Source organism: Sceloporus occidentalis, unplaced genomic scaffold, assembly GCF_023333645.1.
Source record: "Sceloporus occidentalis isolate IW3139 unplaced genomic scaffold, rSceOcc1.0.p SCAF_7, whole genome shotgun sequence".
Lineage (NCBI taxonomy): Eukaryota > Metazoa > Chordata > Lepidosauria > Squamata > Phrynosomatidae > Sceloporus > Sceloporus occidentalis.
Window position 1 is genome coordinate 72,617,697 of NW_028316987.1, and position 26,681 is coordinate 72,644,377.

Genomic DNA, 26,681 nt, shown 5'->3' on the forward strand with positions numbered 1-26,681 from the left:
ACAGACAGCAGCTGTGGTTAGCAAGAGGGTCCTATTCCTCTGTCAATTGGGAAGCAGTTAGTAACATTCCCTCTCCGTGCATGAATTATCTCTGGTGTGATGTGCAATTGTGACATGGACTCTGTTTCTGGCTGTTGCACTCGAGATCTTTCACAGGAAATGTCAGCTGCTTCCTGATGGACATGCACAGGAGGAACATATCTGTGTCGCCTGCAGTGCCTGCTGTCTGATAAGTGGGCATGGATGTGGGATAGGCTAGGAGATGATATTTGGCTACATAACTAAGGGGAAATATAAATAAACCATTATTATTATTATTATTATTATTATTATTATTACTAAGGAGTTTAAAGCTAATTAGGTGATACAGAATTCCAGTTTACATTTTTGGCCCATCCACTTCTTATTTAATCCTGCTGGAACACACTGCCTAAGACTCTTCTCAGGTCAGAATTTATCCTTGGTTTGAGGATGGCTCCTCACCTGTGTTTTACACTGACTGACAGTGGCTCTCTGGCATTTCCAGCAGAGGTCTTGTCAAATGTTGTAGCTTGACCTTTCAAACTTACTCCCAGTGAGCTACAGATCTTCACCAGGTATATGATACCACTTTTTTGTTTTAATCTTCAACTGTGTTTTAAAACTGGCTTCCTTTTGTGGTGGTGTATTTCTTTTGATTTTTTTTTTTAAATAAAGATTTTTCAAATTACCTGCAATACATTTTCTGGAAAACTACAAATGGATGGAATTATAATTATTCCAAAGATAGTGTTTTTTTAATCTCTTTAGTTTGTTGAGTTCTAAAAGATATGGCACACTGCACCTAGGTGGCAGTAGAGGATTAAAAAACACAGAAAATAATTGGTTGCTGAATATGGATCAGATGTGACAGTTGTAGCAAGTTACAGCTGTTCTTGGTGTTTACCTAGAAAGCTGGGGGCAGGAGTGGAAGAGTAATACAGCTGAGATCTGAACCTTTTCTCAGTAACATATTGAATTATAAGTAGGGTGACTATTAATAAAGTTAGTAAGCCCCAGGCTGTCTTGGTTTAAGCTCATTCATACATCTCCTTAACCTTTTAGAAAATAAAATTTCAAAAGAGTGTAAGTGGATATAGGGGACCATGGCTTCTAGCACTGCCCTTAGTCCACCCTTGCATTTTTATCCGAAAGTGTCCTCTTCACTTTTCCAAATGATGGAGTACTGGGACACCCTGTCAAAGGAAAGTAGCGAAGAAATATTTTGGGGGATAAGGAGAAAGCAGTTGCTTCCCTTGGGTGTGGTTTAATTCTCTCATCTTGTTGTTTTAGAGAATTAATGTGACCTGTGCTGGATTATACTGAACTTGCATTTAGAGGCATCTAAACAATATATATTCCTACACAGCAGTAAGCATTACTCTGTATTTTGGACTTCAATTTTATTTGTCTGTAGGATAATTCCTTCTGAAGGAAGGTAAAAGAATACTTCCAACTTTTAATATATTATTCGTTCTACTTGGAGATGGGAAAATAGGAGAGGAAACCCTTTGAGAAGGAAAAGGTCCCCAGCAGCAAAAGGGAGAGTGACTAAATAATTAGAAATAGCTGAAATGACTAAACAGAGGGTATTGTATTTTGAGATGTTATGAGTCACTGGAAATGATAATAACGTTTGGTAAACATGATGGCAGCAGGAAAACTGTAGGAATCCTCATTACAGGTGGATTGATTCAGTCAGGGAAGCCACAATCTTGAGTTTGTAAGACCAGAGCAGATGATGATCAGGTCTCTTGGAGGGCTCTCGATGCCCACCCATGCTATAGACCAGTGATGGCAAACCTTTTCGGGTTGCTTGTCAGGGGTGGGGCTTCAGCCCTCCAAAGGCAGGGCTGCATGCCAGGGGTGGGGCTTCCACCTTTTAGGGCTGGGACATCAACTAGATTTCCCCTAAACTACAATAAATGGTGGCTATGCAATGTGTGTGGGTGGCAACAAGATCTTGACCAGAAGACCTTGGAGCGCCACTGCATCCCTAACAAAAACATTTGCACTCAAACTCTCTTGACATGTGGGAAACATTTTCACCATGTTTTTAGGAGGACATTTCTGGCCCCAAAGAGACCTTCCAGTCATTTTCTGTGTACTTTCTGTTTTAAAAATGAACACACCTGTTTTAAAAAATGCCACCTAAAATGTGGCAAAATGTCACTTGAGGGATAAAAAAAATTTCAGGGATGGAAGTCTGCACAAAATTGTCCCCTGGGTCTGTGGGGCCACAAAAATGGCTCTGGGAGCCACATGCAATTGCTGGTCCCAACCAAAATAAACCAGTAGACATAACTGGCAAATGGTAAGTCAACATTTATGTAAACCCCTTTAATTTAAATTGGTCTGTTCTATTCGGATTGGCAATTGGATATAGCATACTGTTTTATATTGAAGTTAGTCAGAGTTCACTAATAAGTTCATATTTACTCAGGGGCAAAGAAGGGCTGCCACAGATGTTCTTTTTCTACATATAAAGTACTTTGCATGTACATGCAGTGGCTCAAGTTGTTAAGATGCTGACTCTGTTGTTTGCAAGATTGGCAGGTTGGCAGTTCGAGGCCTGGGCGCCACGTGATGAGCTCCCATCACTAGTACCAGTTTCTGCCAACCTAGCAGTTCGAAAACATGCAAATGCAAGTAGATAAATAGGTACCACTCTGGTGGGAAGGTAAACAGCATTCTGTGCAATCATTCTGGCCCCATGATCACAGAACAGTCTCTGACAACGCTGGCTCCTCGGCTTAGTAATGGAGATGAGCACCAACTCCTAAGGTCAGACATGATGATAACTTTGTCAACAGGGAATACCATTAAAGTACTTGTAGAAAAAATAAGAAATTGCTGCGTAGCATTATTAAAAGTGGTGCCTTTTGTGTAGATGTCTTGCTTTTTCTACATGCATGTGTTTTTGGTATTGCTTAACATATAAAACCATAATGTATGAAATATCCTTATATAATGCAGATTTTTTTTAAAAAAACACCTCCCTTTAAAACATTGCTTATTCACATGTCAAGCACTGTGTTCAGTGTTATGTGGATATGTAAATGAACACAAACATAACTGTGTATGCATCTGTGTACCAATATAGTAATATTAATATTTTCAATAATATATCATTTGTACCAAGCTATGTGCCAAGTACAGTGATATTGTTTTGAATTTTGTTTTAACAGTCTTACAGCAAGGGTGCAAGAAGAAAAAACAGATTTAAAGGCTCAGATGGGAGTACATCTTCTGACACTACCTCTAATAGTTTTGTTCGACAGGTATGTTACCTTGTTTTTGGTTTCCATTGAGCTTTTATTGTTCTGTGTTGATTCAGAAGTGGGATGAGAATTGTACACTTTCTGGTGGTGGATTGTATTGTGTGTATGTGTGTTCACACCCACTCAACCAGAGTTCTTCATACTAAGTCCTAACATGAGTGTTTAGTGATGCACCTTTTGAGAACTGCTATATCATCTGTCAGTAGCTCTTATTACAACTTCTGGTTTCCTGTATCTCTCTCTGTATTTATCAAGAATGCTGAAAGCTTCTTTCTGCAACTTATCTGGTAGTAATCAGAAATATATTTCTAGTTCTAGTGGCATGTGGATTTACAATGACAATTGTTTTCCTTGGGAATGGTAAAGACATAAACAAAATGTGTAACTAGATGCAAAATTCATAAAACATGGCGTTTAGAAGATGTTTAGACATTTGTGATAGCCCATTGATCTTGAAAACAGCATCCACTAAGCTGAATATTTAAAACAATATTTATTTTAATCTGCAAGGCCACTGAAGAGGACTGGTATTGTGGGAGACCACACTGAAGTTGTATCATAGACTTTCTTTGCTTAAAGACAGTCAAAATAATAATATAGATGGCAGCGGTGATGGATCTGGATTCAGTGCCATTCTGCTGTACTTTTGTTTGGTGGCATTGGCAAGTTCCCATGCTACCTAAAAGGATTGTTGTGAGGTTAAATGGAAATACTATATATTCATGTATAAGACTATACATTTTAGTCCAAAAAATCAACCTGAAAAACCTAGGTCGACTTATCCAAGGGTCAGTGTAAGTAGTGCAACTTACTCTTATCAAAACAGGAACCATCTCCTCTGAGTAGGGTGGTGAATGGCAAGAGCTCATTCTTTCCTGGGAAAACCCAAAAGAAGCACTGATCCCACCGACTGACTCTCACCACCACAACACCACTTCTGCCCTTTTTGAATGGCTGGGTGGGAAAATGGCAGTGGTGGTGTCTCTAGTACTTGTGCTCGAAGGAGCACCAAGAGGGCAGACATGTGCGTTTTCTCAGCCCCATCCATATCTTGTTGCCACCTCCACACATGACATAGTCACCATTTATTGTAGTTTAGATGAGGAGGAGGATTGGAAGAGGAGGTTTTAACGTCAGATTGGGAAGTGAAGGTAAATGGGGCATTTGGTAGTCAGGAGAAATCCAGTGGAGGAGGAGGAGGAGGAGGAGGAGGAGGAAAGGCTTTAACATTGGATTGCAAAGTGGAATGAAATTCTCTCCCCATCCTGCTCTTCTGGATCTCTCTGACCGCCAAACACCTTATTTTCCTCCATTTTCTTCACTTATCAATTCAATGTTAAAACCTCCTCTTCCCATCTTCCTCCTCATCCTCTGGATTTCCCATGACCACCAAACACCCTATTTCCCTCCACTTTACTAAAACCTTTCCTCCTTCTCCTCCTCTTCCTTGGATTTCCCCTGACTGCCAAACACCCCAGGTTCTAACATCAGACTGAGAAGGGAATCACCACACCACACCCACACTTTCTTTGACAGCTGTTTCAGAAATCAGTGCTGAGGCAGGGAGAGTGGGGCATTGGGGCTATTTTTTAAGGACCTTTCTCAGCAGTATTACTGTTTATGTCGACCCTGGGTTTTAGGGTCAATTTTTGGGCATACATTTTTCAACTTATAGTCAAGTATATACGGTAGCTCCACCACCTTTAAATACTGGCTGAGTGCCTGTTACACTGGGTTCAATCACAAACAGAGCTATAAATAATGGTGAGCTGAATTTATTATCTTTGTGGTTTTCTCTAAAGCCCTTTTCTGTCTGTAGAGCTGTTTCACACATACTGAATCATATGCATGTGTATCATTGCTGAGAAGCAAATCTCATATACAATGTATTGTGTGACAGAATGTTTACTTGTTTCTCTTTTGTCTCATGTACATGTCTCAGTCCTAATTAGCACTGGTTTTCCAATACTTGCACTTGTTGAATGTATATAGATGGCGACCAAGCCTCATTATTTCTCATTATGTATATGTGGAACCTTGCCTTACGCAGGGATCCGTTCCGGACCCCCCTACCGCATAAGGCAAATACCGCATAAGTTCAATAGAATGGGGCTTATGCTCGCAGCAGCGTGGTGTGCATGCAGCACGGGCATGTGCACCATTCAATAGATGGCAGCGTGGCTTCTGCATAAACCAGAAGCCACGTATGATGTGCCCACGTATGGAGCAGGCGCTCTGTATTGCAAAAGAAGGGAAAAAATCTGAAATACAGAACACTTCTGGGCCCAAGCATTTTAGATAAGGAATACTCAATCTGTAATTGGAAGAATACAATGTTGGAAGTAGAAGAAAAAGAAATATAGGGTATGTGTCAAATAGACATGTATTTGTTTTGGACTGGATTTTATGACTAGCATAAATTGATGTCTGATGTCCATAATCTTAATAGTAATCTTAATATTTTTAAATGTGACAGTTTGAAAAAGTAGCATAAAGTTGCTGTCTACTGAATAAACCACATTGCAATTTAAACCAGATTTCAAGGGAGGAAATGAATGTTCAGGTGTTTTGACTTTGATAGATGAACATTTGATTTCAGAGACACATGATTTCAACGATGTGTTTGAACCACCTCTCTCTCTCTCTCTGAGACAGGTAGAGAGAGACAGAGAGAGTTGCTGTGTTACAAAATAGTATAGATTAGAATCGTTATGTGAGCTCTGGTCAGGAAAATCATTTGTACTGAGCCAAATGGTGGTATTGGATTTTTTCCAAGACAGGCTGGCAAGCAAATTTCATCTGAAATGCAGGAAGGCTGTTCTTAAGTAAAAACACAATGGGAATGTTACAGGGTGTGCAAATATAGTTTAATGACCAATTAGATATTAGTGTGCTAGCATTGCATTTTCAGCAAATGATAACTTTTGAAAATATTTCTAATTCATCATCAAAATTGGTACTATATTAGCCATGATCTAAACACTTCTTTTCTCCTCTATTCACAAATCAGACTTGCAGAATATAATTGGATTTAAGATAATTTTATATGCAAGATCAATTGCAAGACACATGACAAGTGGAACAATTTAAATTATTTATGAAGTTTTCTTCAAGAAATAAACAGCAATGTGACATAAGATATATAAATGTATTACATTTCCTTGTCCATTGATTTAAATTGTCTTCAGTTTCTGTCTAGCTAACACTGATGTTGAGGACTTTTGTTTGTACTGTACCCTGGTCCCAACAAACCAGAGATGGAATCTACCAACTGAGATGCTGTAGGGGCAGCCTGTGGCCACCTCCAGCTGCACTGGATTGGGGCTACGGCAACCACATGCCACAGTCCCAAACTGGCCTTTCTAGGCCAGGGCACAAAAAGGAGCTTCAAAAAGCACTGGAAAGGACACCGTAGCCACCACACCACAGCTTTAAGGTGCTACTTTGGCGCTGTGTCGTATGGATGGATGCAATGCCAGAGGAGCACCGTGACACCGTGTGCCATGTGAAGCGGTGTGTGGTGTCATACCGCCCACATGACGCACACCCTGATCCCGCCCCCAGGCTGGCTTTTCCTGCCGGTGTGCACAGCTCAAATTGTGGATCTTGTGTCTGGTTTGTTGGGAGAGAGTCAGAATACAGTAGCAATTGTATCTTGGCCTGTATGACGTGATAAGCCAATGATTCAGCAAAGTTTCTGTAAGTAGGAGAGACTGAACAGCATGCACCAGCATGCTGTTCATCTACAGTAATCCAGAGTTATTGTACCCTAAATCCCTTTAGGGGGCATGGCCATTTCTATAATGTTTTCAATCCTTTGTGGCCCCCTGGAAGTCATTTTGATGTAGTCTTTTTGGGAATCACATTAGTATGATTTATGCCATACTATCTCATCAATGCCCGTCAGCACTCTACATAGGGCAAACAGAACAGTCCTTGTGCCAGAGGATAAATGGACATAAATCAGACATTAAGAATGGGAATACACAAAAATCAATGGCAGAACATTGGATTTGTCACTTCATTTAAACGTACAAAGGCTAGTTTACAGTGCCTTTGTTCACAAACAATCATAGTTAAAACTGGGCTTGCCATTTCATTTCCATACACAAAGGATTTTGAATTCAAATTGACATTCTCACATACCCGTTATTACCCAGTGACACATCCATTACTGTTTACGCATGGGGCACGAATGGGAGAAGCACGTGGGGGTGTGATAATTCCCCCCCCCACCAATCGTGTTATTAGCACAAGTTAATCATGATTTAATGACACTTGCCTCCCATGGAAAAAAGTCCACAGTGACAGTACTTTCTGTGTTTCATTTCCTTCTGACATCACTGTTTACAATTCTCTTTTTAAAATTACATATCTAACATGGGATAATACATTAATCAGAATAGTTCTGATGAAACAGACTGTAGTTCACAAATAGATGTGTTAATTTAAGGCACTTTTAAGGTATTACAATTCTTTCCCCTGAAACAGGCTTAAATGGTATCTTTATGAAAACTGATTCTCAAAAAGCATTTGGCTTAACTCTTTAATGTTTTTCTGTGCCCCTAATTTGAGATTTTCCCCCATTTCCTGAGCTCCCTACTGGGGCAGTATTTTAAAACTTTCACAGTGAAATTTTAGAACTGAATATTAAAAGAAAAGTACAAGAAAATTCCCTCCCTCCCCCAACTCGCATGTTGGTTTCAATGTTCAATTTGGATATCTGTTTTCCATTTGGCTTTGATCCTGTTACTTGACACAAACTTAAGACGTTGACACACTTGCACCTAAATTTTTGTAAGGCAAGTTGTTTGGTGCTAGTTTACGTGTGAGGAATGGCAGAACTCTTTGTTGAAGAAACACCAACTGTTGAAGAAACGCAGCATGGAAATGAAGTAGAAAGTGCAAATAAAATTTGTACAGATATACAGAATAGAGATGAAAAACAAAATCTAGACAGAGTGCATAATACAGAGAAGTCCCAAAATAAAGAAGAAGGAAATGAAAAGGAACCATCCAGTACAAATGAAAGTCAGGATGCAAAGAAAACTAAAACTGAAACTGAACAGGTAAAAGAAAATGCAATGACATTTTAAAAAGCTCTTAGCTTTTTAAATGTCTAGTATACGATACTTAGATGTTATGTTCAAAAATATTTTGGTTAATCACACTTGAATTTTGGAGAAAATGTGGTATTTGGGGAAAAGATTAACAGAAATGAAGACCCTTCTGTCTATCTAACTGAGCATAATCAGTCACACTGTTTTTAAACTAGAGAGCTGGCAGTCATTTAATAACGCAGAGAGTGTACTATTCCCGGGGGTTGGCTCATATATGAAGTAGATTCAGAGTGTTTTAAGTTAGAATAGTTTAAGTACCAAAGTGACAGGTATGGTGCCCGTTCTTACAAGCTTTGAAAATGATCAGTCATCAGATTTAGATACAATTGTTATATGAACTGGATAACATTTGCTCTTCCATCATTTTGTATGTTTCTGTTTTTCCCCCTTATATGTTCTTGTTCACATTAATGCTGTATAATATTTCCAGAGGATGAAATGTGATAATGTAGTACCAGAATGGCTGATTTAGAAACATTTTCTAGTGCAAGATTAGCTCAGACTCAGAATATCTATATTGCAGACCTTTACTTTTCAGTTGAACATAGAGCAGAACATTAAATACAAACATTCTTAACTATTGTATTTGATTACCACTAATCTTACCAGCTATTTTATGAAAAGCACATAACTAAAAGGATACTTGAAAGTGACAGTAGTGTATTTGAGAGTGACAAAAGTTTGTTTACACTAGGAGTGAGCTGAATGAGTAATTTGCAGTACACTTGTAAAGAAGTTTCTGACTTCCATTGGTATCACATTAATAATGACTTATTGATTTCATCACTAAGCAGATGAAGGTGAGAAGGAAACCAGAAATGCATGTTGGGGCTGAAATGGCTACTTACTCAGTTCTAGTATTGATAGTAGTATTAATTAATTAAAACTAGTATTAATTAATTAATTCCTGGACTAAGAAGGTCCTGAGATACCATGTTCCCCCCCAAATAAGTGTATGATTCTTTTTGTACTTTGTGCTGGCTAATAAACATCAGAGTTTTAGTTTTAAAAAAGAGCAAAGTGAATTCACCAAGCCTGAAGTCTATCAAGTCTTGATTTAGTCCTTAACCGAAATCCTGATCTTACTTAGAACAGAACCTTTTATCCGTTAATAAAGAATTCAACATGTCCTGTGGATTCAATGGATCTCCCATAGCTGTGGTAGCATTGTTATAAATTAACAGCTTTAAAGTTTTTGAAGCAAAGGTGTAATGCTTTGGATACGCATGTAGGTAACGATGCTTTGTGGTTTCTTTGGATCATGCAAAGAGAGGACACTCTGTTTCTATGGGGAGCCTTACCAAAAGTGCACAAATACAATCTATGGATAATTAATAATAATGTACAAAATATAGCAAAAGCTACCAGTTTCTCAAAGAGGCCCAAATCTAAATTTTGTTAAGAAAGAAATATGTTTTAACAGCATGACAGCTTATTAAAATAATAATAACAAGGATACTTTTAAAGCTTTTTTCTTTCATTGTTGCATGGGAACAAATAATATAATAAAAACTCTACAGAAAATTTCAAACCACTTCAGTCTAGAATTTTGTAAACATTGAAGAAATATTTGGGTTTTGCCCTGGTGAGAGTAGGGAGGGATGTGGTCATATTGTAAAGCAGATGGCTTCTTTCAGAAAACATAATTTGGTGGGATAATGAAATATATAATCTGATCATTAGTTCTTTTCTTGGTTTCATGATAAATTGTTTATAATTTGAGGAAAGATGTGAGTAGCAGTGCTTGTATTGACACATGAGCTAAATGAATAATCCAAAATAAATGAGTTTCAAAAATAACCTTCATGATTTTTCCATTTTAAAGCATGACCCAACAGTTTATAGGATAGTAGTCTATTTGCTGTTTTACGTAACAAGGAAATACTTTTCTGTTTTAAGAACCAAAACCCCATGTTTTATTGTTCTTGATACATTACTAGTTATTACCTGGATTCACATTGGTTAGAAACCATGTAGTCTCCAGTTTTCTTTCCCTCCTATCCCAGTCTCCTTAAGTGCTCTTTTTCTTTCCCATCCACCCAGGTGACGGTACTCATTCCACACCCAGATGTATTTTTAGTTTCCTCTGTTGCTAGGAAGTGATGTTTCAGATAAGTACTCACTTAAGACAAACATTACAGAAATGTTGAGCTGATTGTCCTTAACCCAAAGGTGACCTTCCCTGTCAGTGTCATTTCCTGTCCATACTGCATTGCTTTGCCACCTGCACAATGTAATATGGTGGGGAAACAGTACCTTGCCTGGAGTATTCAATTGTGTTTAATAATTTAATCAGTACCCTTAACATTCCTAGTGGTGGGAGATAGGGGAGCCACATTTTTCAAATACAATGGTGCTGGCTGTAGGATTTGACTCCGAGAGGCCTTCCCAGGGAACCCTTCTCTGTCTGAAGTCAGATGCTAAATCTGTGACACCCGGTTGTAGTTGTTTTTTGGCAAGATTTATTCAGAGAAGGTTTGTCATTGCTACACTTACACACACCTACACCCCCCACACATCCTGCAGTAAAGAAGAATGGTGGTATTCTGTTTAGAGTGTCATCAAAATCTTCAAGACCTATGCAGATGCACAAAATGCACACATTTTAAATGCTCTTTTCCTAATATACTGTGCAAGTCAGCCACATTCACACAACTTTTTTCTGCAAGATTGGTACAAGTGTATTTTACCATGCTTTATTTTGGTTCTAAATATCCTGCAAAGAAAGCAATAATTTATTACTAGTTGAATTATATATTTTTATTCTGTTTTTCAGTGTTAATGACTTCTGATTTGTTAAAATAGGTACTTCTGTAAGGATATTGAATTTATAGTTGCACATTTTACTTATGGTTGAAGTGTTTTTGGAAAGTGTAACCCCAAAGTCTGCAAATCAAAACTCTACATCATAATAAATATATCAAACACATTTTTACATTCTTTTAACATGTATTGTCAACAGAAGTATTACTTTTCAGCACTGAAAAGTAAAAGATTTATTATCTTCCCTTGGGAAAGGCATATCGTATTCTCCTTTCTTAGCATTTTATTATTTTTAGATACAACAGTAACTACACTTTCTTATCTGAGACCTCACAAGCCTTAAAATGCATTTGTATTATGCAATCCTCTGAATTAATGGTGTTCCTGCATTTGTAGAAAGACATTAAAGGACTGTCTATAAAGTCTAAAGAATGCTATCATTAACAGGGCAGAAAGTTCAGCTTCTCCTTTTAAAAATGTTTCTGCCTTTTTAGGAATATCAAGACACAAACATACAGGGTAATGTGGACTCTAAGCAGTTTCATGATAGGATATTACATTTGTATGGCAGTTCTTGAACTGTTAAGGTAATTTTATTTGATATAGAGCAGATATACTTGATGCCACAAACCAGACAGCTATCCTGACTTACAGCTTTTTGAATTGTGTGTTTTAAACTCTATTAAGATTCTGTCAAAACTGGAAAGTTCATTGCTTTATTTTCTTTTTCCATGTTCAGCTTAGTAGGTTTGGATGGCAGTATTTTTATAGTTGAAAGTGTATGATTTTTCATGCAAAATATCACTTTATTAAAACATTAGTTTAATGTCCAATAGGACCAAACTGTATACACAGACGGCATGTTACTCCATGATTAGGACCTTGTCTGCTCTGGCCAGGATACTCCAGGGACAGCTTGGAGCATCATGGTCCCACATGAATTTGGCAGTTGTGCTGCTGGCCGGGCACATTCCCAGCATCATAAAGGCTGCATCCAAACTGCAGATATAATCCACTTTGACACCACTTTAACTGCCATGTCTCAGTGCTGTGGAAGTCTGGGAACTGTAGTTTGTTGCGATATCAGACCTCTCTGACAGAGAAGACTAAATGGTGTGTTACAGACCACCCAAAACAGACGGTCTGCCGGCGCTGTCATTTGCTGTGCCGAAGAGCCCCAGCAGCCAAACCGCATGGCTCCTTGGTGCCGCAAAAAAGAAGCCCCAAAATGGCGCTTCTTCTTTTGGCGCGCTAATGACGCCGCAAGGCGCCAATGGCACACTCACGACATCATTAGTGCTGCACAATGTGTGGATGCTATGCGCCCATGACATCAAGATGGCAGCGCCTGTGTAGAACGGGCGCCACCATTTTGTACGTCCCCAGGATGTACTAGGGTTAGGGACGTCCGGAATGGACACCCTTTCCTAACCCTAGTATGTCCTGGGGACGTACTTTACGCCCGTCTGTAACGGGCCTAAATGTCTCAGAAAACCACAACTTCCAGAATTCCATAGCATTGAGCCAAGGCAGTTAAATATGTGTCAAACTTGATTATTTCTGCAGTCCAGGTGCAGCCCAAACAAGGCAAAAACATACTGATAATATTTATGGTTTAGATTTGTAATGTCCCCCCCCCCCTCGAATAACCAAATACAGTAACTTTCTTCCTGGGTGGTTTAAAAGTACAGACAGTAGTGTGTGGACTTTAATGTTTTTGATCTACTCTGAACGTATGCCATGTAAGCCTGAGGGCATGGAAACGTCTAATTAACAAATTGTAAGCCGCTCTGATAGCCCTTGGCTGAAGAGTGGGGAATAAATAAATAATTTTACACACACACACACACACACACACACACACACACACACACACACAGAGTAACGATACTATTGTGAGGCCAATGGGTGATGGAGTGATGTAGGCAAGCTATTTCCCAGTATTATCTGCAACCAGCATAGTTCAGTGTCATAATAACAGTAAACAGTAACACTAATTTCTGGGATCACTTGGGCCCAAAACACATAGGCAAAATGATGCAGCTTCGAGCTGCATTGGGGAAGTGGTATTTAGAGAACCCATGCCCTGAACATGGCTGGAAGGCATGCCAACACTACGTTAAGCAAGAAGAATCAGGCCCATGCGGTCACCAAGATCAGGGCTGGCATGGGCCCAGAGTGGTCCTTTTGGCCCGTCTGCAATTCTCCCCTCTCCCAATCAGATGTGTATGAAGAACACATCTTATTAAACAGGTTTTTTTTGCATGAGATGATGAGTACATTTTGTATATTATGTTGGTGATGATTAGAAGCTGAACCTCATAAACTGTGATTCAACTAACATGAACAGAGCTGAAAATTCTAAATTTGTGAAAAAGATTGCAGAATATTTTTCTCTAGGGTACCAATCTCAAGAATGTAAAATTTGGAGAGTTGTTGCTATATTTGGGGTCAAAAAGATTATATTTAAATCATTTTTGTAATCTTTAAGTGAAAAACATGAGGATGAAAAGATAGCATATAAAATGACAGAATGTTTTTTGTGGGTTTTTCGGGCTGTGTGGCCATGTTCTAGAAGAGTTTATTCCTGATGTTTCACCAGTATCTATGGCTGGCATCTTCAGAGAATGACAGAATGACTTGGTGAGGCAACAGTTGCCCAGTACATTGCCAAATATATACTGTTTGCAAAAGTAAGTGCTGAAATATTTATATTATTCCACAGAGTGGTGTAGATTTCTATCTTCAGCTGCTTTCCTAGAACACCAATTGCTTACAGTTCTCAGTTATACCATTACAAAATTGCCCTTGGGAAAGAAAAGGGCAAAAAGACACTGAAGACCAGAATGGTCTCTGTGCTGTTCTGTTTACAAATTATGCATTACATTTGTGTCCTAGACTCCCCTAGCAAAGCAAGAGATAAATTTATTTTTCTGTCCCTTGAGATTAAGGATCAGTGTCCTTAAGTGTGAGAACTAAATTAATACAACAAAACACAAACTCAACAAGTCAGAAACAGATTTTTTTTTTAAAAAAAACAACAACAACAAACCTCCACTAAGGGTGGATAATACCCATTTCCATTATTATGATGAATTATTGTAAATTAAAGTCCATCAGGAATCAAGCATGGGAATAAAAAAAATGCTATCCTTTGCCTTTCTGTAGTGTAAAAATATGAAAAAATATGTTTAGCTTTGAAGACAGATGAGAAGTCTAATATTATTAAGCCATTTATACCTGATGTTTTTCCAACAGTGATGGAAGACATCATAGTATGGTTTAACTCCTCCCACTTATCAGGAGGCAGGGATCTAACTGTGCAAATCAGTTAGATCCTCAGTTGGTCCAAAGAGCTGTAGCCAAACTCTTAAGGGCTGGTGACAGCAAGAATACTACCCACTTGTTGCAACAGCTATACTGGCTGCTGGTCCGTATCTAGATACAATTCAAAGTGCCGACTATGAATGAATGAATGAATGAAGGTTTATTTATATACCGCCGTTCCAATGATCACGGCGGTTAACAATAATAACAAAAACAATAACAATACATTATATAACATAGGAACCCCCCTAGATAAAACCATACAACATCATAAAAGCCATCATTCATTCCTAACTTAAAACCAATAAAAACATCAATAAAACCCCCTAGCTAAAACACGATCAGACATCATTACAGGAGCAGATAACAATTCAAGACGTGGTAGGGAAAGCTTGCCGAAACAAATGGGTCTTCAAATTCTTCTTAAAGGACTCAAGGGAGAGGGCTGAGCGGAGCTTGATAGGGAGAGAGTTCCAGGACTGCGGGGCAGTGACCAAAAAAGTCCTCTGCGAAGTTATTACAAATCTCGTTACAGGAACTCGCAGAAGTTGTCTCCCTCCTGACCTGAGAGTACGGGGTGGATTATATGGGGAGAGGCGGTCCTCCAAGTACTCTGGGCCCAAGCCATTTAGGGCTTTTTAGGTCGCGACCAACACCTTGTATTGTGCCCGGAAGCGAATAGGCAGCCAATGCAGATCTTTCAAGATAGGTGTTATGTGGCTGACCCTGGAAGAACCAGTGACCAGCCTGGCTGCCATATTCTGAACCAACTGAAGTTTCCGGGTTTGGTACAAGGGTTGCCCCATGTAGAGCGCATTACAGAAATCAAGTCGAGAGGTTACCAGCGCGTGTACCACTGTTTCAAGGCTCCCCCGGTCCAGGTAGGGTCGCAGCTGGCGTATCTGCCGAAGCTGGTAGCTATGACTTATAGAGCCCTGTATAAAGAGCTGTATTATCCAATATGGGCCTGCTTGTATTTTGAGATCTTCAGGGGTGGCCCTACTGTTTTTCTACTATCTGCACAGGTACATCTGATGGGAAGACAAGACAGCAATTCTCAGTGTTTACTCTCAGGCTCTGGAATTCCATGCCTAGGGAAACTAAACTAGTTCTCTCCTAGCTAGTCTATAGTAGATGAAAACATTTCTATGATGTGTACTTTTAGCTGTATCTGCTTTAATATTATAAGCCATCTTGAATTCCAGGGCTGGAAAAAAGCTGGGAAATAATTAAATAGTATAATATTAATAACTATTTATCTAATGTATGAGGAAAGTTCTATCTAGTTTTAGTTCTTGCCTTACCAAGAATTCATGAATGAATGAATGAATGAACCCCAACCTGATGAATCATATTTAAAAACCTATGTAAGAACATTTCAGTAAACTATTAGTGTACTCTGCTGGTGATTTGAAAGCCACTATTTATTTTCCTATAAAAAGGATTTTAAGGGGAATTAGAAATTGTCAAGAATTTGGAATCTAATTATTTAGCCACAGCTCATGAAAATGCTTTATTTCCGGTTCTCCTAGGGGTGAAACACACTGGCATAAAAAGCTGGCTTCTGGATGTTTTGGGGGCATGGCGTACAAATGACGCATACCCCTAAGGTGCATTGGAGGGGGTGGGGCGTGCACATGCCAGGCCCCAAGGGCTGCTGGGAAAGCGAGTTCGGATGACGTCCGGGGCTGATTAGAGGCTCCAGCACCAATTACAAGCCCCGGCACTAGGGGGAAGATGCTGGTGAGGGAGGGAAGTATGGAAGGGGAGGGAGGGAGGGAGGGAGGGAATTTCACAAATAGTCAAGTCCCATTGTCCCCAGTGGCCCCCATGGACTTGACTATTTGCAGAATTTGGCATCCATGGGCAGGCCTGGAACATACCCCCCGCGAATCCGGAGGGACAAGTGTATTCTTATATTGCTTTATTGCCAAGAACATTCCGTGATAGCTTTGCCTTAGGATCACCTAAGTCAGAAACGACTCAAACAACACAACAACAGTTGCATTTATTGATTTATACAGTGTTGCTTGTTTGATTTATTATTGTTTAAGATATCGAGATGTTTCATTGTTTAAAGAAGCATCTAGTTACACTGGATAATATTAAATTCTAGCAAGTTTTTGTTTACAAATAGTTTTCTAGTTTACAGAATTACTTGTTTTAGTTTTCTTGACTGATCTGATCCCCTTTGATTACAGATGGCCAATGTGATAGTTACTATAGAAACCAGTGCATTTTACTCCAGTCTTCCTTGTTGCTATGGTGTGTTGAGGAACTGCTGTGTTTAAAGTGCCACTTAATTTTTTTTGTTCATGACAAGGTAATGGAGAATATTGATTTCAAGATAACTAACAACAACGTAGTATAAAATGCAACTCTAATAATAAGAGCAGTAAGAATTATGGTCCATTGAAATTGGTTGGGGGGCGGGGAAGGTTGTGAATAGTTCCATGTGAAATTCTGTCTTTGATTAAGCGATGATAATTTTCTTTTTTTAAGATCAAAACATTTAAATGCCACCGTGGTCTTTACATATCTAAGGAACCAGGCAATTTGTGTATGGGATGTTACTGACCTAAAAAGGAAGTTTTCCCAGCCCTCAAATGAGTCATAAAACAGCAGAGCTGTAAAAATCAAACAAAAAGCCCCACCAAACCCCCCCCCCCAAACGCCCCACGCACATAGGTTCATTTCAAGCCTACAGTTTATAACAGCAATTGTTAAAGTTTGCTGCCATCTGATGGAAAGATATAATTAACTAAACATTCTTTGAATCATTTGACAGTTGGAGTTACATAAAGGATAACACAGACACATGCACGGAATGTTTGTGTCTATGAGATGGCAGATTGGATATAATTGCAAGTTTGAAACTAGTTTCAGTTGTACAAATGGTGTTGAGGTGCTCCCTTCAAGAACAGCTTGCATTACTAGGATTTTGTAATTGCATGTCAGGTTCTATTGCCTGGTTTAATAACAGCCTTCCTGATGATCCAAATATCTGTGGAGCTGCAAATCCCATTATCAAAGCCAGCATCATGCTGAAATGCTGGGATCTGTAGTTCAGCACATCTGTAGGATGCCAGGTTGTAGAAGACTGGATTAAGGCCATCAGGTTTGGGAGGACAGAAATCATACAGGAGAATTTGTTTAATGTTCAAGTAAAAAGCCAGCCTCATCCAATCCAAAGTAAGCATATATGGCAAAGTATGCAACTTATGATCCTACAGATATTGTTGAGTTGTAACTCCAAACAGATCTGTAGTCTGCATGGTCACTAGTGAGGTGTGATGAGAGTCATGGTCTGGGAACATCTAGATTGATTTAACTTGTCAGGCCCGATGTACACAGTCTTTTTGAAGAAAGAAATTCCTGAAACTGGTGTTGGAAGCTAAAGTACACCAAGGCCAATGATGATAACTGTGTTGTGTGTTCCATTGAATAACTGGATCCCAGTATTAGTGAGTCAAGGTTAACTTAATGCATTCTGAAAAGATGTGTTTTGAAGTAATCTTTCAAATAAATTAACATATAATTAACATATTTTGTTTCTGGTTTTACTGAGTGTTTTAACTGCTCACTAGAATTTCAGTCACTGGAAAAGCTTAGGAATTGTATGTGTGTGTGTGTGTGTGTGTGTGTGTGTGTGTATTAAGACTTTTCAGTAACACATCAGTTGTTCTGTGGTTAGCAGTGCCATCTAGTGGCTAAAATAAAATAGTGCTTGGTTTATCTGTCCAGCAGCAACTATAAAGAGTGCTGCTCCACACTTTCCTCTATTTTGTTTATTTATTTTAATAACTTATATTGCATAGGTTTACAACTGAACAGTAAGAAACCAAAAATAATAACTATAGATGAATTACATAACTTTAAACCTGATAATGAAGACTTTGAAATTGTTCAATATTTTCCGTACCTTGGCTCAATCAATAATCAGAGGGTATACTATAGCCAAGAAATCAAAAGATGACTAGAGCTGCATCTGCACTACAGAAATAACTGCAGTATGACTCCTGTTTAACTGCCATGGTAGAATTCTATGGAATTCTGGGATTTGTAGTTTTGTGTGATATTTCGCCATTTCTATCAGAGCTCTGGTGCTACAACAAACTACAAGTCACAGGATTCCATGGCATTGAGCCAAGGCAGTTAAAACATGGTTGTGAAAGATGGACAGTGAAGAAAGCTCATAGTAAGAAAATCAAGTAATTTGGGTTGTGGTGTTGGAAAACAGTCCTGTGACTACTGTGGACTGCTAAAAAGAGAAATAAATGGATTCTAGAGCAAATCAGGCCTCAACTTTCTCTAGCAGCCAAGATGATTACACTGAGTCTGTTGTACTTTGGTCATGAAAAGATATGACTTCCTGGATAATGCTTGGTAAAATGGAGGGCAGTAGGAAAAGAGGAAGACTGCATTCCAGATGGATAAAATCAATCAGGCAAGCCACCACTCTGAGTCTGCAAGACCTGAGCAAGGGTGCAGAGAGTAGTTTGACTTGCAGGGCTCTCATTCAAAGGACTCCATAAGATGAAGTCATCTTGAAGACAGTTAACAGCAACAACTGTACTGTATTTGTATACTTTCTCAGTGACAGTATTTACATAAAGTAGAATATGTTCACTGGATATATAGAAATGACAAGGCCTTGTATAATTTAGATTCACATAGTCTCTCTTATCGTTTTGACTGGGAAGCTCAAATTGCTCCTTGCTGTATGGTTGCATGATATTTTTCGCCAGCTAGATAAATTTTTTTGTCAGCACTATATATTTTTTCATTCCTGTCCCTTTCAGAAATAATAATGGCTGAGTAAAATTTCAATATTACATTCATATTGTACACAAGGAATAATACAGACCTGGGGTGTATCTGTACAGAGGGAAAAACCTGTACTCACCTTGAACCTGGTCCAATCAGTCCAAATAGTGCACTGCCAGTTGAGCAGCAAAACTGTTGCTTTTAGCCTTTAATTTGATTTAAGAAATGTAAATTTAGATCAGCTTGTACCCTATCTGTCTTTTTTGGATACTATAAAGCCTGATATAAAGATAGATATGTCCTACTTTGCCCATAATTCTGTGTTATTAATCTAGTCACACATTTGCTAATCTACATGCTTCACAATATTTTTAAAAATCTGGCAAAGTAATTCCTAATCCTTCCAGGAATTGCTCAATGTAGCAAGATCAGTTTTGTCAAAGAACTGTAATATGTATTCTCTGCTACTCTTGTAATCTTACGTTTTTAATTTTTAATGGACTGTTAGCAAAAGTAAACTTCTTGGTAATGCATCTATCTGGATAGTCAATATTCCTCTGTCCCTTGCTAAAATCAATGCTGTCTCAATTGAACACTGACCAACACTGCTATATTAGGACATTTCAACTGGTCATGTCAAGGATTGATGCTTAAATAAACTGAGTAAAGGATTAATAGGCAGAGTATATACCTTTATGAGAGAGAGGATCTACTTTTTATAAAACTGATAGAAATATTTAAAAGGGGACTTGACTATGGATGGCCATTTGTCGGGGATGCTTTGATTGAGATTTCCTGCATGGCAGGTGGTTGGACTGGAAGGCCCTTGTGGTCTCTTCCAACTCTATGATTGGGGAAATTAGCATGAAATAGATTTCAAAATGATGCAGCAATGATATTTCACTTAAGATATTTTTTATAAATTTATTCAACAAATCATGTTAAGTTTTGGAAAAGTTCTGGCATTGCATTAAGTTTATGCTTTTATTGAAAATCAAAAAATCTGAAAAACTCCACACCCCAAAACTTTTTGCTATCAGCCTTTCATTTTTGCCTTTGAGGTGGTGGTAGTGGCTGCAACTGTCCTCCTTTTTCATCTCTCAGATTCTCAGTCTCTCTTCACCCTCACACAACACAACACAAGTAGTGGACAAAGAAGACATGAGGCTGAAAAGAGACAAATGGGCAGGAGTGCTACAACTGTCTCACTTCTTGAAAGTGGAATTGGGTGGGTCGCTGGCAGCAAAAAATCTCAAGGCTGGAGAGAAACTGAGAATTCTGTTCCAGCAAGAAAATCTGAGGTACTTTTTCTGGTTCAATTATTCAAGAAGCATACAGTGCCCTCATTAAGAGTAGAATAAGTCAGTTACAAAAGAAGTTTTTCATCAAAGAGTTGCAGATAATTTAATTTAGAGTTTCAGTCCTTTTTTTCCAGAAGATAATCTGCTTCCAGTTATGTGGCGTGTGGTGTTAATAATAATCATTTTTCTGCTATAAGGAAATCATATCATTTGCAATGAGATTCATTGGGGGCTGGAATACACAGTGCAAATGGGGTGGCATGAAGCTGCCCCACATGAAGATAGATTGGGGCTGTGGCAACCACATGGTTTTTAACGGCCTTTAGCTTTAGCAGCCCTTCTGCAGCAGCTTCCAGGTGTGTTGGGGGCTTGTGGAATGGGACTGCCAAACCCCCAAGACACTCAGAAGGTGGCCCATGTGCTGGCAGCTGGAAGTCAGGTTCCAGACGACTTCAGAGTGTGTGGCATCAAAATATCACACTTTGAAGCCACCCAGATGGCTGCGCAAAGGGGTGGTCTGTTTCGCCCCTGAATCTTAAAAAATGACCATGACAACAAAACAAAACAAATAGCTGTAGCAAATTCTTTCTCTCCAGAATCAATATCTGATCTAGCACAGAGACAAGATTCAGAAGATGCCCTGTAGAATGAGTGGAGCCAGAATACCACTTGGGGCAGACCCCTGGTTTTCATGGCAGACATAAAGTCTACAGCCATTCTTAACAGAGCTGTATCAGCATAAATAATGACGTCTAAGTTCAACTCCACCATCTCCAAGATCACCCTACTACTTCAGGAAAGGAGATATGGCAAGAGAGTTAATGGTATACCATCAGAATTCCTATTTTTTCCTGGTAACCAGCTTCAAATATATTTTATTTATTTTATTTATTTATTTGTATCCCGCTCTTTTCCCAGGACTGGGTCTCAGAGCAGCTTCACAGCATTAAAAAACAGTACAATTTAAAACATTTTAAAAATAACAAAAAAAGCCCTGTACATTAAAAAGAATTTTTCAACTTGTGCAACATCCCAGCCTGTCCTTATAGCAATTCCTTAAACGCCCGTGTGAACAGGTAGGTCTTCACCTGCCGGCGGAAGGCTATCAAGGAAGGAGCCGTTCTGATCTCCCTGGGCAAGGAGTTCCAGAGTCTAGGGGCAGCCGCCAAGAAGGCCCTCTCTCACATCCCCATCAACCAAATATACACAACCCCACAGACTGTGAGATGTGATGGAGTCATATTAAGCAATTGCAGCTCTGTCTATCTGCTGCTGCATTATGAACCATAATGAGAAAATGTGAGACCTTTTAACACCCCAACTTCATCCAGTCAGGTCTCTGTGGTACATGCCAAGTCAGCTGTTACTCATCCAGAATCAAGTCTTAGATAACTGATGTTTTCCCATTTCCTTATCTGTCATTCAGCAGTAGCATTTTTTGTTTGAATTTCATTAAGTGCAGTAACAGTCACCACTTTTGTTTCCGGCTGGAATATTTTTACAAAAAGCAAAGGAGGAGGGAGAAAAGGGTATACTTTTTCTATGAATACTTTCACTACTCTCCTTCTTCTGAAAATACATCATTACTTAATAGGTAATACCATCCCTTTTAACATGTAAAATAAAATCCAAGACAAAACTCTTCCAACAGGCAGATTTTAAATGCAGGTAATTAGTATATACCCATGTCTAAATCTAGAAATTTTAGGGGAGATACAGATGGGCAGAAAGGGGTGGTGAGACACCACTTCTTTCTCCCACAGATCGTTGCTGCGGTGACCACACATCGTGGCAACAATCCACCATGAAAAAGGAGCCATCTCTGCCACTGCGGAGGCACCATTAGAGCCCTGGAGTAGCACGGTGATGTCCCTTGTGTGCGGTGCCACTTGGATGTGCTGCATGAGGCATGTCATTGGCTCATGAAATGTGTGAATTCACGTGTGCCAAAATGGCGCCCGGAGAGCGTGGTAGGGCTTGGGAGCATGCAGAGGTTCTGCTCTCCTGAGCCCTAAAGTCGGCCCCAGGCTGGCACTTTGCACTAGTCTGTACTGGGCCTTAGTCCAAAAAACTGGGTCAACTTATCCACAGGTCAATGTAACTACTGTATCTTAATTGTTATCAAAAAAGGAATCATCCCCTTCTCTGAGTAGAATGGTGAAAGGCAAGAGCTTAGTCCATCTCAGGATAAAAGAAGCCCCATCCTCCTATACTCTCTCTCCCATGATGCCGCTTCTGCCCTTTTTGAATTCCTGGATGGGAAAAATGGTGACAGCAGCTCTTTGGTGTGTTTCCTCAAGGGAATGCTGAGGAAAAGGGCTTCAAAAAGAAGGACTACTAATGGCATGAGAAAATATGGAAGATGCAGGATGAAAATGAATCGATAATTTACGTGTACATACTTTGAATTTAAAACGAGAGAGGATGAAACATAACCATTTCACATTACATGCACACTGTGGAAGTACCCATAGTCTTCGTTAAAAAGTTCATAGATCATATGATTATTTAAAATGAATAGAATCAAACTAGGAGCTTCATTGCTCCAGAAATACTAAATAAATAAAGCATAGCCTCACTTTGTAGAATACTTGCCCTGAAGTGAAAGAAAGTTCTGATGCTGATAAAGCTACACACTGGATTTAAATCACTGTTTTTTTTTATTAAACTGAGAAGCTACTGGTTTGTGTATGCCATCTTATTTAATGGAGCCCAAAGAATCTAAACTGCTTAGGGGAAGAGATTTTAAATCAATAGATTAAATTAGAAGTAGCAATAGTCTGGATATAAGCACAAAGAGGGATTACTTGAGCAATTTTGAGAAGCCATTTTGCTTGTGGCAGCACTACCATTTCTAGCTCTTTTTAGTGCTAGTATGAATGCCCTCAAATGATCATAAAATCACATGCTTTAATTTTGCATGCAGTCAGAAACAGGACAATTGTTATATAGAAGCTTGGGTTATAGATGGTGCTACCATAGAAAAAAACTATTTCTGTACATCCAGGAGTCTGGAAATCTGGAAAATTCCAGTGGATGTAAGGTGAATTCTGAGAGCTTTTAAGCTACCGACTTTACTTAAAATATAAGTTTCTTTCTCGGTATGAAATTAAACAACTTTGTAAGGGAGGGGGTTCCCCTCTTAACATCTACAGATATATTCCTAAGGATGTTTAATCAACGAGAAATGTATTTAAATTAATTTATTAAGATAACTTGTATACAGTTTTTTTTCCAAAAAGAAAATTAAACTGGTTTATAACAATATATGGTAAAGCCAAATCAACAATATATATATTTTAAAAACCTCAGAAATTACTATGTTAAAAGGAGGGAAGGTAAAGGAGAGGATTCCCTCCTGCAGGTTAAAAAGTCATAGTATCAGAAATAATGGCCAAATGCATCTGAGAGAGTAGGCTCAAATCTATGAAAGCTCATGCCACCAACTTCTATCTTTCAGTTCAGGGCCCCTTTGCAGCATGGCATTTAGATGCCGCACACCTCCAGAGCGCCTCAAAGCCGACTTCTGACTTTGGGCCCAAAAGCTGGCTTTTTGCCAGCACAAAAAGGAGCAGCTGTTTGCCGCTTCTTTTTTGGCTGGCAAAAAGGAGGATTGGAGCTGTGGTATTTGGTTGCTGCTGCTCCAAACCGGTTTTGTCAGAGGTGGTCATATATCATAATGGTGAATTCTATTACAATGGAATCGAGGCACTGAATTTCCAGGTGTGTGTATGTTCTCTATGGATGATTTTCATATCAAATATAAGTTTGACCAAGATATCATCAAACATGCTTTTGATTTGCCATACATACTTAACTATAAGTCGCCCTCATGTATAAGTCAGGTTTAGGGGCTAAAATTGTGGATTTTGATATGACCTGTGGATAAGTTGAGGGTACAATTTACAGACATGTAACAAAGGATGTAAGGATGGCGCAAAGGAAAACAGTGCCGAGGAATTTATGAAATTCTGGCTGACATAATTGTTTCTGATAATCTTAAAGGCTAGATAGATTAGAAGTAGAGGCAACTATGATGTGCGATGTATGAGGGAGGTAACCAGGCACGGGCAGACCTAAGAAAACACACACATGTCAAAAAGGATGAAAAGGCAAAGCAAAGAAAATGGCAACATTAGCAGTGATTACAGCCTTTAACTTTAATGTGATAACTTTGCCTAATTTTAACCCAGAAAAGATGACTAGCATACATGTCTTATTCAGATTGTTCAAAGCCCCTCCTTTGAGGGGAAGCACCTAAGGGATGCCACTGCTGCCATTTCCCCAGCCATGTATTCAAAAAGGTCAGAAATGATAGTGGAGAGTGTCACAGGGGTCAGTGCTTCTTTTAGGTGCTCCTGGAGTGGACTAAGCTCTCACCTTTGCCTCACTACTCTGAAAAGAGGATACAGGTAGTTCTTTTTTGCTTGGTGCAATACACAGAAGAGTTACATAAAAGAAATGACAAAGTGAAGGACACATGGAAAGAAAAGCCATTTGAAGATTAACCCGAAATTCTAAAAAGAGAGGTTGAAGCTGCAGTAAGAGAAATGGGGAAATAAAGAACCCCAGGAAGATACTACATTCCAATCTAACTGCTTCAGTCTACACTGACAGAATCAAATCTAGTGCTAATCAACATACCATAGTTCCATAGAGGCCAAAAACATGATTATGGTTAGCCTGTGATAAAGGTCAAGATCCTATTTGGCATCAAGTGATAGCATCTCTGCTGTCACAACTTTCTGGGAAATGCAGGGAGGATTTCATTTGCATTAGGAAAGCCATGCTAGAGTCTGAGAGAACTATGCGATATGTCAACTTTCTCATACAGGAAATGCTGAAACAAGGATATGAAGCAGGTAAAAAATGATGGGTGGAACAACATTGCAGTGAAAGGCTGTCTCTTTTAAATTTGTGTGTCTTCCTTTTTGGTGTTCCCCTTTTCTCATACACAATGCACACAAGACCATTAGAGAAGATAGCTAGGCATTTTGTACCACAGTGTCCTCCATGTTCTGGCATCAAGCTTAGCAAATCCATTTCATTAGCTCCAGACAGCCATTGCATCAGTTGATACAGTGTCTGGCCAGAACTGGTCTTAGGGTAAGAATGTGTCTCCTATAAGTGTGCCTAGGTAATGCAGACTGTGTTGGCCTCTTGTTTTTGTTGACATTTCAAATAAGTAAATTAAATTAGGTAAATGCAGAGGAATAATAGAACACTTTAGACATTGTGAAGGTAAGGACCGTTCATTTGCATTTGGGATCTAGTCCGTGTTTACTTTTTGTCTTGCCTGTGTTCTTGCTAGCTGTCTAAAGGATGAGAAAACCATGCTCTTCTCTGTCTCATAGAAATGGGGAGAAATGTGTTACACTTCAGACATAAATAACAACAGGTGGATCAAATGTAAGATTTGCTGAATTTAAGACATCAGGTGGTTCAAGAAAGGCCAAATATTAGATTTGCTTTTCTGCTTCATTTGCCCCACCAGTCATATTATCTCAACAAAAATCTTGCTTGGATTATTATTATTATTATTATTATTATTATTATTATTAACCTTTATTTATAAAGCGCTGTAAATTTACACAGCGCTGTACATACAATCTATTATTATTATTATTATTATTTTGCCTAATTTGGGACTTCCATTGCATGTTTTTTGTTATTGTTTTTAGGGGAAAAAGAACCCTCCAACCATGCAATGTTGTTAAGGCGAAGTAAAGCTATATCATTACTTAAAGAAATGTGAACATTTCCAAGAAATCCAGTCTATAAACATGCCTCCAAGATAGATAAGTGCAACAACATTATTTTATTTTAACTGTTTCACAGAATCACAGAATTGGAAAGGGCCCCACGGGCCACTTAGTCATCTTCATTTACATGTTCCCTATGCTATCATCCAAGTCATTTATAAAGATAGTGAACCAAACTGTGACTAGGACATAACCCTGTCGTACCTCACTTGTCCCTTTGCTCCCAGATAATGAGGAACCAGTAGTGAGGACTCTCCAGTTTAGGTTTATAAGCAGCTTTTTATTTTTTATTTATTTAACACATATCCTGCTTTTTATACAAAAAGTGGACCCAAAGTTACA

The 26,681-nt window shown here is 38.9% G+C and overlaps 1 protein-coding gene across 4 annotated transcripts in view; it reads left to right on the plus strand.

Moving 5' to 3' along the window:
• The window catches only part of CACNB2 (calcium voltage-gated channel auxiliary subunit beta 2), a 172,054-nt gene that overhangs the window by 12,297 nt on the left and 133,076 nt on the right, over positions 1–26,681 (plus strand). For 3 of the 4 annotated variants that reach the window (XM_089533321.1, XM_089533327.1, XM_089533323.1), the window contains exon 2: positions 3,207–3,299. The exons of the other annotated variant lie outside the window; for it this stretch is intronic. In XM_089533321.1, coding sequence (XP_089389447.1) covers positions 3,207–3,299 — 93 coding nt within the window. The remainder of the gene's footprint in view (positions 1–3,206; positions 3,300–26,681) is intronic. 4 annotated transcript variants of the gene reach the window in all.